This window comes from Boleophthalmus pectinirostris, unplaced genomic scaffold (assembly GCF_026225935.1).
Source record: "Boleophthalmus pectinirostris isolate CB_2022bp ecotype Guang Dong unplaced genomic scaffold, ASM2622593v1 HiC_scaffold_3, whole genome shotgun sequence".
Lineage (NCBI taxonomy): Eukaryota > Metazoa > Chordata > Actinopteri > Gobiiformes > Gobiidae > Boleophthalmus > Boleophthalmus pectinirostris.
The window spans coordinates 36246898-36263813 of NW_026571299.1; the positions used below are offsets into that span (position 1 = coordinate 36246898).

At 38.3% G+C, this 16916-nt stretch overlaps 1 protein-coding gene across 1 annotated transcript in view; it reads right to left on the reverse strand.

Moving 5' to 3' along the window:
- The window catches only part of igsf21a (immunoglobin superfamily, member 21a), a 260409-nt gene that overhangs the window by 158817 nt on the left and 84676 nt on the right, over positions 1-16916 (reverse strand). Inside the window, 1 exon segment of the mRNA XM_055160688.1 lies at positions 11585-11697. Within this exon segment, the coding sequence (XP_055016663.1) occupies positions 11585-11697 (113 nt within the window).

Sequence of the window (16916 nt, forward strand, 5' to 3'; positions counted from 1 at the left end):
TATTTCTTGGGGAAGTGTGGCGACCGATAAGTCATTTGCATAGCTGTTATATGCAGCATTGACAGTGTCGACGGCTGTAATGAGATTTGTCAAAATGTGGGCCACAAGTAAATCTGTAAAACCTCACCAGAGGCAAAGGAAGAGCTGTGGGCACAGGCGGCCCACACCAGAACACTCAGAATAACTGCACCCAACTTCAGCAGTGCACTTGTCGTCAGGTCACCACTGACTATGGAGAACTATTATAACAGTGTTTCCAAATACAACTGTGGACTATGGAGAACTATTATAGCAGTGTTTCCAAATACAAGTGTGAGTGTGACTCTGTTGTCCAAGGCATCTAGCAAACACTCAACACAACTGAGACACTGCAGCTGAGGGAAGCAGATAATGGAGCTAAGAGGGAAACATCGTGCACGCCTGAATTTCTGATGAAAGCAAGTCACTGTGTCATATTTGGCCCTGTACAAGTACTCTCACTCACAAGTGCCAATGTGCAAGCAGATCAGTGCACTACATGATGTATTTTCAGCACATAATAAACAGCCAAAAACTAATTTTACACATTTTAGCACGACAATCCAACCTTACAGCTTGAATGTAACATGGTTCATTTGTAAGATGGGAGTTCAAAATGGGCTTTATTTGTTTAGATTGTTCATTTAGTTACCCAAATATCAAAAAAATACAAGTTAAGTTCACTCCAAAGAACTCCAAAAGCAGGAACAGTGGGATTTGTGCTCAACTGTGCCATATTTTTAAAAAGCGCCTTCAGCCATCGTTGAGTAATAGAATGAACTACAACAAGCCTTCAGGCCACTATACCGACTTGGCATAACATATAATTAACAAATGCTAATAAGGTGTAACATTGTTTTAATGTGAGTTGATAGCAGCCTGGAGTGCAGATGAGAATATATGGACACAGATGGCTTCATTAAAGTCAATCAAGCTCGGAATTAACTACTGTCTTTGTGGCTTGTCCTTCTGATATTAACTATTGATTTGTGACTGCTTCAGAGCCAACATGTGTGGGAGCGGATGAGAGAAGAATGCTTTTAGTCACCAGTATCTGTAGATGAAGTAGAGGAGATGTGTATTGCAGTGACAAAATGTTAGATTGACATGATTTGTTGTACTAACGAAGAAGAGGCTAAAACAATAATTACAGTACACTTGACAAATCAGTGCTTCATCAACATTTGAGATTGAGCTGGTGATTGCAAACGCAAACAAATATAAACTGCAATACTGTTTATTGTTATATTTTGGCAAATAATGAAACATGAATGGAATAATTCTTTTTTTTTAATTTTCTTTCATTTTGTGTGAGTGTGTATAAAACTGTTTTTTCATATAAGGTAAAATCAATTAGGAAAACACTGCACTGTCCTCATTTACATATTTATCCAAAATATATTTATATGTAATTCATCACAGAATACAAAGTTGAAGGAAGTTAGAAAATCTGTTAGAGCAGCACTCAGTTGCCGCCTGCTGCTTGCCAGAGGACAAATATTTTATTCTTAGTTTTTAGGTTATTGTTATTGTTTTTAGGTTATAGGTTATTATCACATATAGAGATTAGTGTTGACACAAAATGTGCCTGTGGTGTAAATGAAATGAAGAGAGTAAAGTAAAGAGAAGCTGCTCAGCTTACAGCACGACACAGTGCTGCAGTGTTAGCGAGGCCCCTGCACAGACCTGTCAGACACAGGGAGCCTTTTGTAATGAGCAGTGCATGTGCCGTTTGATCCACACAATCACATTAAGCATTATATAGTGCACAACTCAACAGGCAGCAGACAGACTCACTGCCTGCAGCTCCACACACACCCACCAGGGGATGCCCTATATGGAGGTATATGTTCATTAACATGGCATAAAGAGCTCAAAGGACAGGCACAGCAGGGGCCCCAGCCTGCTTCTCAATGCACCATCATTTAAGCTACACTACAACATCTTGTTCAGTGTGCTAAATCTCCGCCCACAGACATGTTTTAGAAAGGATGACGATCCATAGAGAGCAAATCCACCCAAAAACAGCTGTAAACAAAAACCAAAACAACAAATAAGACTATACATTTTGTTATTAGGATTTTAACATAATACTATACATACAACATAATGCTTTGGTCAAGGATGGATGATTTCACTTGTTTTTTGTTTTTTAATGCCAACTCAAAATATAAGGTTACACCATCCTACCTTTTGCCATTAGACTCTATGAAACAGTGAGCATGACAAAAAATGAGGAAACTGCACTTTCACTGCCCTTCAGAAGTCAGGGCCATGGGATAAATTGATCAAATGAAAAAATGTGTTCTATTCCTGATTCCTGATTCTTTAGAAAGCAGCTGTTGTATTTACATGCACTGTAACTGCACAGGCTCTTTTAGTGACTACATAAACATATCATTTATTCTGGACATTTATAAGACATTTATGTGGTACTTGGAGGATTCACTCTAGGGTTTTAAAGATCTGTGTTTGTTTACCATAATTTTTAACACTTTAAGGCTATAACCATTCCACACATGCTAGCGTCTTTCAGATGTGCTGCTGGACCATTGGCGGCAGGGCTTCACATACTCCATTACCAGCAAGCACTCAGCACACTCTTTCATTTGCCTGGTCTTTTTGTGCGGCTAATTTTGTGTCATCTTCAGTAAACTACACTGAGAGGCATTACCAGGGACCAGTGAATGCATCAAATGGATAAAACGAAGATGAGGCTCTTAACATTTTTTGTTAGATCTTTTGTCAGATGAAGATTTATGTCATCCATTTGCATCATAACAGTGTATAGCATAACGGCATTGAAAATCTACATTACAGTATAAATACTATGTAACTTTTCTGGTGAAAGGGTCTGCATACATGTCTCAGTGGAGATGTTATTTACCTAGGATGTTCTGCAGTATGGCACTGAACTTATTGATCTCGAACCAAACAGGAGCCACTTGTAGGTCAAAGTCTGCTTAAAGTAAGAATATTTTCCAAGATGTGTCTGTGCAATAAAAACTTTTGCAAATGCAAAATAAACACAATGGAGAATATGCGAGGCCAAGAAAAAACAGCTCCGTGGAGGCAAGCAGGGGATGGATCTCCAACCAGAAAAGTTACATAGCAGATCTTTAAATTACCACACTATTATCAACACTCTTAAAGTGCTTCTTAATTCAACTCTTTCAGAATTCTGTACAGACGACATCTTCTATATTACAGGTCCTATATCATGCATTTATTCAAGCTTTTTATACTATTCTTGGCACCTTGTACTTTCTGTTTAATAATGCATGTGTATAGATAATATTTTATTAAAAAAGTAATAATGTAGTACATATTAACTCTTGTATTTTATCATTGGTTAACAGTGGGAGTTTGATCTATGTGCCAGGTTTAGTAACTGTGATATTCCCTATTTCACTGCAAATCTTCATTATTTTTCATATTGTACTTTATTGAACTAAGTTTTGAAGGTGTAAATCCAATAGTGGTGACAAGGGTCTCCACCTCCTGAGTCCTCAAGTAATTGTACTTTTCAGATTCTAAAATGTGATTATGTAATACTTCCAAGTGGAGGGCGGGAGATAGTTTTCTCTAATGATTGTATGGTAGTCAAAAGGTAAATTTATAAATGTTGTATCTGTTCATATTAGTGACTTGACCCATAGACAGAAGTCTTTAAACTACAACAAAACTCTGCATTTTAATAATACAATATGCATTTTTTTTTTTCAGTGCCATCTGTATTAAATATGCTATTATTGAAAGTTAGAATGTTGAAATCTGAAGTCCTAGTTTCTAAAAGAAGTAAAACAAAGCATAACATTTGAATAAGTTTTGTTATTCGTAGTTTTTTTTTTTTTCATTTCCATTACTTGGTTGCATGCTGTGTGAGGTTCTCGGAGATCAGAGGCCATCTTAAGTACAAACTAAAACTAAGGGTGAATACAAAAGTGGTCTGCATGGGTTAAGTATTTAATATCCTCAAACACCATGTGGAAGAACGGCTGTACCAAATGAGCTCCTGCTGAAATATTCCGTTTATTCAGCCCACTGTCAAATTGGCCAAGCTTTTCGATTAGATAAGGCATTCCCTAGGTGAGTATCACGCCCGCTTCCATTTAAACAGGAGCTGAAATGAGGAGTCAACAGTATTTAGTGAAATAAAAGACAGAGATTAAAGAAACTTTGGCAGCCGACTGTAGCTAATTGATTTATAATTTATCAGCTGCAATGTGCTATGGTAAGGGCTAGTGAGATGGGACACATTTACATAAATCTTTTCTGTGTTCCACTTAATACAGAACCTGTTCACAGTGCTTTTTAGGGCATAGACTAGTACAAATAATGTGTATACAATAGGGATGGGCATGATTAGTCGATTAATCGATAATTGATCATTAAGAATTTCATCGATTACGTTAATTTTAATTGACAAACCGAAGTAGTACCGCGTAGTGTGACCAAACAGGGGTCCGTACATGTAGCTGTCTGCACTCAGAAGGAGCGAGACGCAAACAGTCGGTCAGTCTGCAACGTACCGAAGCACAAATGCACATTTAACGATGATTTGTACAAGAAATTCCACGCTTTTTGTTTGGTCGGGACAAGTGTGAGGCCATGTGCACACAGTGTATAGTTTTGCCAGGTGAGAGTCGCGCAATGTGGATGACGAGTCCCCACCTCCCTCCCCCCGTACGGTGTCCTGGTTTTTGACAAACGCAAATATGGTCACACTAACCTGTATTCACCTGAGTCAGGTCTTTTAATCCAACAGAAGTTGAACCACATCAGCGACACAAAGCTGTATTTTTATCTTTGCTTAGTTTATGCAAATTAGCGATGCGGTTTTAAGTTTCGTTTCTGTGAGAGTTGAACAAAACTGAATTAAACACATTATAATGTCAAACGGGCAAGAGTCGTTACGGTTTATATGTCATAAAGTTGAATTTATTTATGCTTATTTATGCTATTAGTAGTGCAGATAGTAATAATAATGATGATCATTTTAATATAAAAACGTTAATGATTAATCGATAATCGATCGTTAATTCTTCCGACGATCGATTAAGAAAATGTCATCGAATGCCCGTCCCTAGTTTACAATGTTAACATTACTGGGCCTATAGTTTCAAATGGGGTTAACCTGGTGTTATCCTTATGTTGCCATACATAAGTGTATTGTTAACAGATTTTAGTTTTCAAACTCATAAAAATCCACAAAGATTTTTGCTGATTGGTTTGGATTCATAATTTTAGTGCAGAGGAACAATTAAAGGTTTAAAGATAATGGTTTACAAAATGGCAGAAGCTGAAAGGGCAGCATTTATTTTGCTTTTTATTGACCGAAAAAAAAAAAAAAAAGAAAAACACACACACAATTGAAGCATTTTATTGTTTAGCTATTGTATGAAAGATCGTCGCTGTGATTGACTGCTGAGAGCCCCCCGCCTTCCCAAATCATTTCAAGGGGAGCTGTTCCGCAGACAGACTGAGCTATTACAGAGTTAGGGATACCAGAGCTGTACACAAAAGAACATAACCTGGAAATAGTTTTGCATTTTTCAGCAGCATTAAAGCTATCATATGTAATTAAATAAGTGGACCCATCCCTGTTGTGTTCACACCACTAGATGCCAGCTACATTACTTCTGTAAGCCATGTTAGAATGTTACCTCCTCAAAAACATCCCTTGAGTTTGAATAATCCTCCATTATTGGTCTGTGTACATCTCCAAAGCTCAATACGCACTGTTCCAACTTGTGATGTCATGTAGCGGAGCGGTAGTTCTAATGTTAACAGCTACTTTTTACCTTTAGTTCAGCAGCAATGGGTAATTTCAGGGCTGAAAGTTTCCAGCTGACAATAATGAAGGAGTTTAAAAGCACAGTTGAGCATATCCTGTATTATCACATGAAATTGCAGGGTGGAGGACTTGTGAAACACGATGTAGGTGTGAAACAAAACAACTCCAGGAATGTTTGTGATGAGGAAACAACATAACATACTGTATATCAGAAAATAGTGTAATATGTGCCCTTTAAGTTGGCCTGTTCGATATGGAGATAACAATTGAATCGTAACCCTGTGACAAAAGGCTATTTCTGTTTTAAAAATACATATATAATAAAAACAAAATTGGACTATATCATAAGTACTTCTTTTTTTTGTTTGTTTTGTTTTGTTTTGTTTCATACTCAAACTCAATACAATTTCCTCTCCCCACTTCTCCTATTGGTCAGTCTCCATCATGTGATCTGGCTCTTAGAAAATTATTATATGAATTTTTTGGCATGTCGCCCACCCCTGGCATTAAGCAACTAAGTGAAATAATATCTAAGAGAGTGTATGATATTATTATTAAATCACAAAGACATGAGTGCAAACACTGCGTCTATTGATTAAGTGTCTTACATGAACCTAATCCTACATAAAGCTAAATGGAAGGAATATAAGCCAAAAAGCCCCATGCCGTTTGTGTCCTGATGAAATGAAATTGTTACTGCAGTTAAATTGATCAATGTTGCTGAGGTGAGGTGCGGGGGGCCATAAATCTGCATGTTTCCCACCTTGAAAGGTCAGCATTAGCTACGATGAGACAATATGATAGAACATGGGAGGTGTGAGAAGCTGTGAAACTCTGTGAAACTCATTAAAGACTGCGTGGGAGGAAGCTCTATTCCACTACAGCAACAACAAGAACACTGCTAGAAATGTAATATGTGTCTGCTGATTGTAGAGAATAGTTAAAAGCAACACTGCAACAGGCCTAATAGTGTTTTTGGGTACTTGACGTTTGGAGGTGTAAAGCCTTTTTTTCTGTCCTGCGATTTGACACGGATTTGTAGGAAAATACAACACATATTTTCAAAAACTAATCAGTTTAATAACAATAAAGAAGCCTTCCTACAAACATCACATCATTGTTTTGTGTAACTCTTCTGATTTTAGACATTCAACATGCCCTGTGTGTGAGCTCTCCTGTCACCCGGCTGGATATTCACTATACTATAATTTGCCATGTTAAAAAAATTGGAATGAGTTACTTAACATGTCTGTATTATTGATTTAATAATTTAAAAAAAGTAACTGTCCGATTAGAATTGTGCTTTTCTTAGGAAATACTGCTGTCACACTGGAGTACACCCTCTGGATCACAGCAATAACCTGCTTATAGCTTTTTTTTTTTACATTTAAAGCAACACACTTTACACGGCATCTCTCAAAACGCACTTTCCCATCTGGAGTTAGTCCAGAATTCCGTGGCACGACTTTAAACAGGAACCAAAAAACAAGAACATATCACAGCGATCCTTGTGTCTTTGCACTGGCTTCCTGTTCAATTTAGAATGGATTTTAAGATTGTGTTGTTTGTTTTTAAAGCTTTGAATGGACTGGCCCCACATTATGTCTTGGACCTCATCCAGATTTGCTCCCCCGCGCGCTCGCTGAGGTCCGAGGGCCAGCTCCAGCTCATGGTGCCTAAAACGAGACTTAAAAACAGGGGGGACAGGGCATTCTCTGTGGTCGGCCCTAAGCTCTGGAACGCTCTGCACCTCCACGTGTGAACAGCCCCCACAGTGGAGTGTTTTAAGTCTCGTCTTAAGACCCACTTTTACTTTCTGACTTTTAACACCATGTGAGTTGTGTGGTCCTATGTCTTTTATTTATTTTATCATTTTTTAGCTTTATGGATTTTAACACTTTTTAATTATTGTTTTTAAATATGATTTACTTTTTTTTTGTCTTTAATTGTATTAATTTGTCTGTGCAGCACTTTGGAAACTGTCATGTTCATAAAATGTGCTATAAAGTGGATTGGATTGAAAGCAGCAATAAAGGTGTAATGTTATTAAATAATATATACTTGCTTCCCTTTACGCCAATACCTTTATGAACTGTCTCTGACACAAGTGACTGAATCTAGGATTTTTTAAAGAAAAGTGTTAGTCATATTGCAAGACATTTGAGTGTTTTGTTGTTTTTCTTTGTTTGTATGTTTGTATTTGTTGAAATTCCAAAAACTGAAATAACTAAAACAATATGCAATTTATATTTGTAATTTATATTTGTGCTCATTTGAGTTAAATTTTGGAGGATGAAGAAAATGATTTAGAAAGTAATTTAAAAGGATTACACCAAAAAATGGGCATCACGTCACGAACCCTTTTGCAAATATTTGATTAAATATTTGACACTTATTCCACTGTTTGGCACCAGAAATGGCACCTGACCTAATTTGTATAGAAAACAAGCAGCACGGTAATTAATTGAATAAGCTCTACAAATGTTATAATAATTACTATTAGTATATCAACTTATTGTTCAATATATGAAAGCTAGAGAAATATTTTTGGGGGGGTCAGTATTTCTCACTGTACATTTTCTTAGCACAACTGGGAAATGTTTAGATATTTAGGAGCTATATGGTAAGATTAGAGCTGTAGAGGGCTGAATTAAAAACTTGTATGACATTCTGTTGTTGTTGTTGTTGTTGTAGTAGTTGTTGTAGTAGTTATTGTAGTAGTAGTAGTAGTGTAGTAGTAGTAGTAGTAGTAGTAGTAGTAGTAGTAGTTGTAGTAGTAGTAGTAGTAGTAGTAGTAGTAGTTGTAGTAGTAGTAGTAGTAGTAGTAGTAGTAGTAGTAGTAGTAGTAGTAGTAGTAGTAGTAGTAGTAGTAGTAGTAGTAGTAGTAGTAGTAGTAGTAGTAGTAGTAGTAGTAGTAGTAGTAGTAGTAGTAGTGTAGTAGTAGTAGTAGTAGTAGTAGTAGTAGTAGTAGTAGTAGTAGTAGTTGTAGTAGTAGTAGTAGTAGTAGTAGTAGTAGTAGTAGTAGTAGTAGTAGTAGTAGTAGTAGTAGTAGTAGTAGTAGTAGTAGTAGTAGTAGTAGTAGTAGTAGTAGTAGTAGTAGTAGTAGTAGTAGTAGTAGTAGTAGTAGTAGTAGTAGTAGTAGTAGTAGTAGTAGTAGTAGTAGTAGTAGTGTAGTAGCAGTAGTAGTAGTCAGTAGTAGTAGTCAGTAGCTGTAGTTTAGTTTCAGCAGTATATAGTTGTACTACAAAATGTGTTATTGTGACAGGCCTGTCTATGAATCAGGTTTGTTTTGCCAATGAAATCCTATTATCATCAGCCATTATCATACAGGCTTTTCCATGAATCTCACTTCTGTATCAATCCCAGGAGAATGATCTTCATGCAGATATTACATTCATCATCTAAATCTCTGTAAGTGGAGTCATGCCCTTTAAGTGCTGCTGCTGATTCTCGTGGCCTCAGTACACTGTCTAAAGGCCAGTGGTGGAAGAAGTTCTTAATTTTGCTATTTAAGCAAAAGTAAAATTGAAAATAAAATGCTCAAACAAAAGTAAAAGTGTCAGATGAAAAAATCTTCCTAAGTAAAAGTATTAAAGTAACTGCTATTTCGTGCTGTAAGGATCAAAATACAGACGATAAAGATTTGTGCTGAATTCTGTTCAGCAGAAACAGCTGAATCTATCTTGCTGTTTTTCTTTGTATATTTTTGTTTGTGCATCTATGAACAGTGTTGGGAAGGTGACTTTTAAAATGTAATCCCCTACAGATTACAGATTACACACCCCAAAATGTAGTTTGTAACGTAATCCAACCAGACCAAGTTACAGGTCAGGTCTGTGGAGAGGCTTACAGTCAGAAATCCTGTTTTTCTAGGTATTTTTGAGCTAAACCTCCTATAATTTAATAACTGTAAAGAATGAGCTGTATAATGTCATAATGTGGAACATGTCGGGCAGAGCAATGACATCTCCACAGAGCAGCAAAGAAGCACTTGATGGACCTTCCACCAGAAAAGTTACATAATGCGCCTTTAAAGGTTGTATGGAGGATTTTTTTTGTTTTAAATTGTCAATGATAGATTATAGAGATGCAGTAGCCTTGTAATTATGATGACCAAAAAAAAGAGAATAAAAATTCATCAACTGGACGTGGTGGGGCTAAACATTTTTAAACAATTTGCCAATAGATAACAACACTGCCTCGTTATCTGTTCGCTGACAGGCTGTCAATCAATCTCCCTACGTTTCTAGTGTAACTGACTTGCCTGCACGCTGCCATTATGTGGTTTACATACGACTGTCACGCAGTCCACAGACGCAACAGTTCTTAGCGGCTTTTTTGACCTATGTCTTCCTCACAGTTCGCACAGTTTGTTGCAATGGCAGAAAAGAATCCAGGAGCAGTTCGCTGCAAAAGAAAGTCTGTTTTTGAGGTCGCTGAAAGAAGAAGACAAGGGGAAAAGCAGCGAAGCCAAACTAAGGTGATTCTTGTAGATTCATTCCAGCGATGGCGCGACTGAAGCAGACGCAGGGTCTAAAGACTGACGCACTGGTCCACAAATTACTCCTGGACAGGAAATTTCTTCTTATTATGAAAACGTACTTTATTTCCAAGAGCGAGACAAACGTTTCTCAAGACACGAATGCAATATCCTGTGTCTGAAAACGTAATTTTCAATGCAAAGAAAGAGTCCGCTTGCTGCTGCGTGTTGTAGTAGTAGCTTCATTCGCACTGAATCTCCGCGGACCCCTCTCTGCACCGCTTACTGCTCCTCTCCCCACTCCCCGTTTCGCTCTTCTCGCTGCTCCTCACTTCTTTTTTGCGCACGGAATCTCCGCGCACCCCCTCCCCCCGCTCCTCACTTCTCCACCTTGCCTAACCAACACTGTAGTTAGTTGTTTACAAGTCATGTGCAGCGATGAGTACTTTCTGGCGTAAGGTGGAGGAGGGAGGAGGCGTTTCTACGTAGGAGCTGTAGGGGAGGGGGGTGGTTTCACGCATGCGCAACATTTGAAAAAGGACAAACAGTCGCTGGATTTCTCGTTCCTTGGAAAATCCTCTATACAACCTTTAAGTAATGCACTTTACTACTTGCACTCTGTTACATTCCACCACTGCTAAAGACCTTTGTGAACACTCTGTGACAGCCCTGCATCAGAAACTCTAGTCTTGTGTGTGCCTCAACCATATAGAAGTACATTAGGGGTAATGGTTTTAGTCATAGTCGTTCTGAGCCTCGCTTCAGCTCCCCTTCACAAACAGAATTGTCACTGTCACTTCAGAGTTCTTCCTAATCCATTGCATATCTGATTGTGCCTCGACTTTAAGAAGATTATCCCCCACAATCCCCAAATTTATGCCCCCAATGAACTCGGGATGAGTTTTGATCCAACACCAGATTTTATTGTTCTTCAACAGCCATTTAATTGCTGGTGGTACTTGAGCAGTGTACTACACCAACTGGGAATTTAATCACTATTGAGTCGCCAGCTGTTAACCATTAAGAAATGATGGCGATGACCAATGGATTGAGAAATAAAATCTCCAACATGCAGACACCCAATGATGCATGCCATACAGCTGCTCCCAATAACGGGCTGTTCCCTAACAATCGACGGTTGACAATGCGTGATTATTTGTCTAACCGAGCTATAAAGGAGTGATGTTTCTATTGGCCCGGGACAGTATGTAGTTAAGAAGAGATACAGGGCTAGTCCCACAGAGTCGTCTGTGGTTAATGGCACTGAAAATGGCATAGGAATTACTCACCCTGTACCAAACAATCTCCCGAAGCCTGCCGTCCGTTTTGAAGTTGCATTTGAGGGTGACAGTTTCGCCGACGACTACAGGAGGGAGCGGTTCTATGGTAACGGTCAAATATCCTGAAAAGAAAAAAGAACAAATTTTGTTAATAAAAACTGAGAGAAACGATGAGAGCACACAACCTGATAATAGACCTGTCGCGGTAACACATTTTGAAGTACAATATATTGCTGCCAAGTAATATATTGATAATAAACAATAATACTGTAACCATAGATTGTATATATAAATGGACATAATCAACGCGAGCCACAACATTTCAAATAGGAAGTTTGCATGTGAACACTTCCGGCTCCTACTGACCCTGGCTCTCATTGACTTACAATGGAAAACCGTGGCCCCTCTCTCTGGGACTGCTGCTGTGAGCCTTGTTATTTTGGTCTTCAAATGTTCGTGTCCACTCTACATAATCCTGGTGTTTTTATTTTGCTATTTTGTCAATGGTGCTTGGATCCAAATTCACCCCTACAACAGCTAGCAATGCAAGCTTCATTTGACTAGAGCCGAACGCTACAGGTGACGTCACACTTGTTTAGCCCACACCTTCATACAGTGTACGACTGAAACCAAACCATAAAGCAGAATTAACTTAACCAGGGTGGCGCCACCTAGTGCCTCCGCTCAATTTCATTTCACCCCAGCAACTAGGTCAGGAATCGGAACAGACGGTTGGGAAGAACTCTGGAAATGAGAGTCCGGACACCAGCCAATCAGTGGAAGAGCCATACATTCTGTGCTGGCAACAATCAAGGATTTAAAGCCGAAACAAAGAGAATGTTTGGTGAATTTTATCAAGGGGAAAGACGTTATTGCCCTTCTTCCTACGGGATTTGGGAAAAGCTTAATATACTAGTTAGTGGCGCATTACATACGACCAAGCTACAACTGTCATGACCAAATAGCAGCGATTGGTTAAACTATAAAAAAAGTACCTGCCTATGTGGAGTGAACAACTTCTAATGTCGCGAGGCAAACGGTTTCCACAAAGTGAAACCGGCTGATGAATCAGGCTACAATTAACCCTCAAAAAGTATTCTAAATGTACAATATAAATATTGACCCCCAAAAATGACCATCTGCCATGTATTGAACGATAAGCTGATATAGTATTTATTGTGACAGGTCCATCTGAAAAAATACACAGCTAAATGGTTTGTCTTAGTCATGGAAATAATCAAATTCTGCCAATTAAAATGTTTCTCACCACAGGTACCACAGAGTGGGAGACATCTCTCCTGACAAGTCTGTGCGCTCTGTAGTCAACTGTCTGTACAACAAGATGATCAACAATTTTCAGAAACCTTGAAAATATTTACTTGATTGCCTAATAACAGAGAAAAGTCCAAAAGCTGTGTTCGAACCAAGAAATGAGCAGCAGTGGTGAAAAGTGTGTTTCTTTGACATGAAAAACAAATTAGACCAACAAAACAAATATGCCAACAGAGCCTTTGAATAGGAGAATATTTCAAGTTAATGTTGAGATCAGTGTGACATTTTGCCTTTAATAATGAGTTCTGAGGCTGTTGTGTTTTTCTTATTGCTAAAAAAGCAAATTATTCAGCATCTCATCTCAGTTTTATTTAAACCTTTTGCACCCCGAGCTACACAAAAGAGAAATTCAAACCATCTGACAAAAGACTCAAAATTATAATCCAAATTGCGAGTGGGAGTAACAATACCGTTTTGAGTTCTGTTTTTCCAATTTAAAGTTTTGTGTTTCCAACCTGAGAGAATTGTCTGTAAGCATGTCAGATTGCTCTATCAACTAATCCCGCCGAAGATCCTACTCTGTTTTAGAAAGAAGAATGAGAAAAAATTGAGCTGTCTCTTGCACAAGTTGCAGCCAAATGACTTATCAAATTGTTCATAATTTAAAATATTTGTGATTCTCTCTTGCTGCTGTATTTATTTCACTTTGCGTATACTTGATTCACTCAGACACTAAATGATAAACGGCTGCTCCTTTACCCCTATACACAAGGGAATTGGTTTCTCAAAATCAGCAAAAGCAAATAGTTGTAAAGCACAGTACAGGCTTTGTTTGTGGACATGTGAACACCAAACTAAACCAGATTCAAAGCAAACAAGCGCACATCTGGTCCATCTCAAATCATGTCTCAGTGCAGTACTTTTCCAGCCCACACAGCACACAAATGAAACGTGAATTTACTCATGTGAGAAATAAGAAACAACAACAAAAAAACATTTATCATAAGGCTCTAACCTGTCAGATTGTTAGTTGCCTGTCTGTTGAATCAGTGTCCTTTTTTATAGCCAGTCAAACTCGCTACGGCAAACTTGAGATTTCATAAAACATTCATAAAACGCTGCTGTCACTTCTTCTTGTTTCCAGCCAACGCGCTGACACACTGCTCCCTACAGGACGTACTACCCTCTCCTGGTCAGCGGTGGCACTGTGCCCTCAGTCAGTTCACTTCGTTTGATACTCAAATGTGGACACGACTTTCACGATGCACCGGGGAACAAGTTACAGCTCCGATTTGTAGAGAGGTGAATAATGTAGCAGTGATGACACGACTTCAGTGAAGGGAGGAAGCAAAGTAAAAGTAGTAGTACTGTAATTAAGTAAAAGTAGATTTTAAATGGAATACTTTTACTTTTACACAGTGTTGGGAAGGTGACTTTTAAAATGTATTCCCCTACAGATTACAGATTACATACTCCAAAATGTAGTTTGTAACAGAATCCATTAAATTACTTAAAGTGAGTAATGTAATCTGAATACTTTGGATTACTTGATTTGCTGTAGAGAAGCAAAGACTAGAAAATCTCAACGTAAGATGTTTTGTCTGCTAAAAGAAAATAAAAAGCCCAGACTTTACTCAACCAAATTAAAAATATTATTGATAGAAGACGAGGAGACACGTCCACACAGCAGGATTTACTCCTGTTAAATCCTGTTTTAGACCTGGTTTAGTCCTGGTTTAGACCTGGTTTAGTCCTGGTTTAGATCTGGTTTAGTCCTGGTTTAGATCTGGTTTAGTCCTGGTTTAGACCTGGTTTAGACCTGGTTTTAGACCTGGTTTTAGACCTAGTTTAGACCTCGTTTAGACTATAGCCCAAAATGTGAAAACAGGAAAATAAAGTCGTGTAATCCATTTATTTTAACAAAGTAACTGTAATCCAATTACCACTCATTGAAACAGTAACTGTAACTGAATACAGTTACTCATAATTTGTACTCTTTGTAACTCCAGTACATGTAATCTGTTACTCCACTGCTTTTACACCACTATATTTGAGAGCAGGGATTTATCTATATAGTTTGAGACCTGCTGAATCTTTGTTTAGTACATTTTTACATTTAATACTTTTAATTGAGTAGATTTTTCACGCAATACTTTTACTTTTATATATATATTTTTATACTTTATTATTATTCATTATATTAGGGTGACAAAACATCCGTTTTTCCCCGGACTTGTCCATATTTTGCATCTTGTCCTGTGCGTCCGGGTTTTTTTTTTAAGTGATGGAAATGTCCGGGTTTTCAGTACCGTTCATTGGGGGCATTAAACTGAGCGTCTCTCGTAGCTCTGTGACTCAGAAGAAGCGAGCAAACACAAACAGTCGGTCAGGTCTACAACATACCGAAGAGTAAATGTGCATTTAACAATGACTTGTACAAGAAATTCTCCATTTTCCACCCCGGTCGGGACAAGTGGGAGGCCATGTGCACAGGTTGGGAGGTGAGAGTACAGTGTCCCTCGTTTATCGAGGGGGTTATGTTCTAAAAAATAACCTGCGATAGGTGAAATCCACGAAGTTGTCAACTTTATATTTTACAATTATTCTATCAGTTTTAAGGCTGTAAAACCCCTCGCACACACTTTATACACTTTTCTCACACAGGACACTTACAACCCTTTTTGCATCCTTCTTAAAACTTATTGCTGCTGTTGTCCTTTTGTTATTTTCCTCCTTCTTTATGTAATGAACCCAAGATTCATTTATTCTGTAATAGAGCCCTACAGCGCAGAGTCCTGCACGGGACATTTTTGGAGACCTGCAGTAAAACACCGCAACCGCCCATTAACCCGTGATTATATCAAGCTTTTGCGCTGCCTACGCTAAGACTAAACCAGGACTGAACCAGGACTGAACCAGGACTCACTGTCCAGACGGGCTCGGATGTGACCGCAGGAGAAAGGACCGATCGAGAGCTCCGCACCTCACGGAGATAAACGCAGCAATTGCCCGATCGCGCTTTGCAGACAAACTGCTCGGTGTTCTCTCTCTTGAGTCCAAGATTAGTCCTGGTTTAGACCTGGTTTAGTCCTGACCCACCCATGTGTAAAAAAAATGAACACAAAAAAAAAAAAAAAGAAAAACAAAAGAAAAAATAAATTCTTTGAATCGGCGAGACCGCAACAGGTGAACGGTGATATAGCGAGGGACGACTGTAGCTCTATGTCGAGGCCCCACCTCCCACCCCCGGTAAGGTGTCTGGGGTTTCACAAATGGAAATATGGTCACCCTACATTATATATTTGTTTGCTCCTGTATCTATACTTTTACTTCGATAACTTCTTCCACAACAGGAACCTACCAGGCAAACCAATACAGGTAGTAAACTCTACACTGACTACTTTAGATAGTTTACTTTAACTTTTCTTTGTTGTTCAGAGCCTTGGAAAGCAAAACAGACTGTGAGCACAGAAGCGTAAAATCTGTAGCACTGTAGAAATATAGTCACAAAAGATGTCCATGCAGCTCCTTCTTTGCATGGTTCTCATCCTCTGAGGCAGGATTAAGACTCTGAGCAGTTCTGCTGAAGCCTTCAGTTTAAGAACACATTTTGTCCTTTGCACGTCCTTATGTGAACAAATCGCTTTAGTTTACTTAGTGCACAATAAGAAAAGTAACAAATCATCACAAGCTTTTCAATATACATCTAAGCAAGGGGAGGGAGTCCAAATAAACTAGACGGAAAAATTGAGAAAAATGTGCAAGTTTGAAGCTTTAATTCAAACGTCCAGGTCATAAGTTACACGTTAGTTACTTAAAGGTACACTATTTAACCACTACCTGTCTATTGTGAATGCTGTATTTTAGTTTAAACACATTTATTTTTATGGTGATAAGCAGATGAGTTAAGTGACAGGCCAAGTTATAGGTCAGATCTGTGGAAAGGTAACCCAGCTGACAGTAAGAACGCATGTTCAAAGTATATATGTTTTAATAAATGCAAGATAGATAAGTTTCATTTGACCAGAAAAGTTACGTATCGCATCTTTTTAGTATGTAGTTTCCTCAT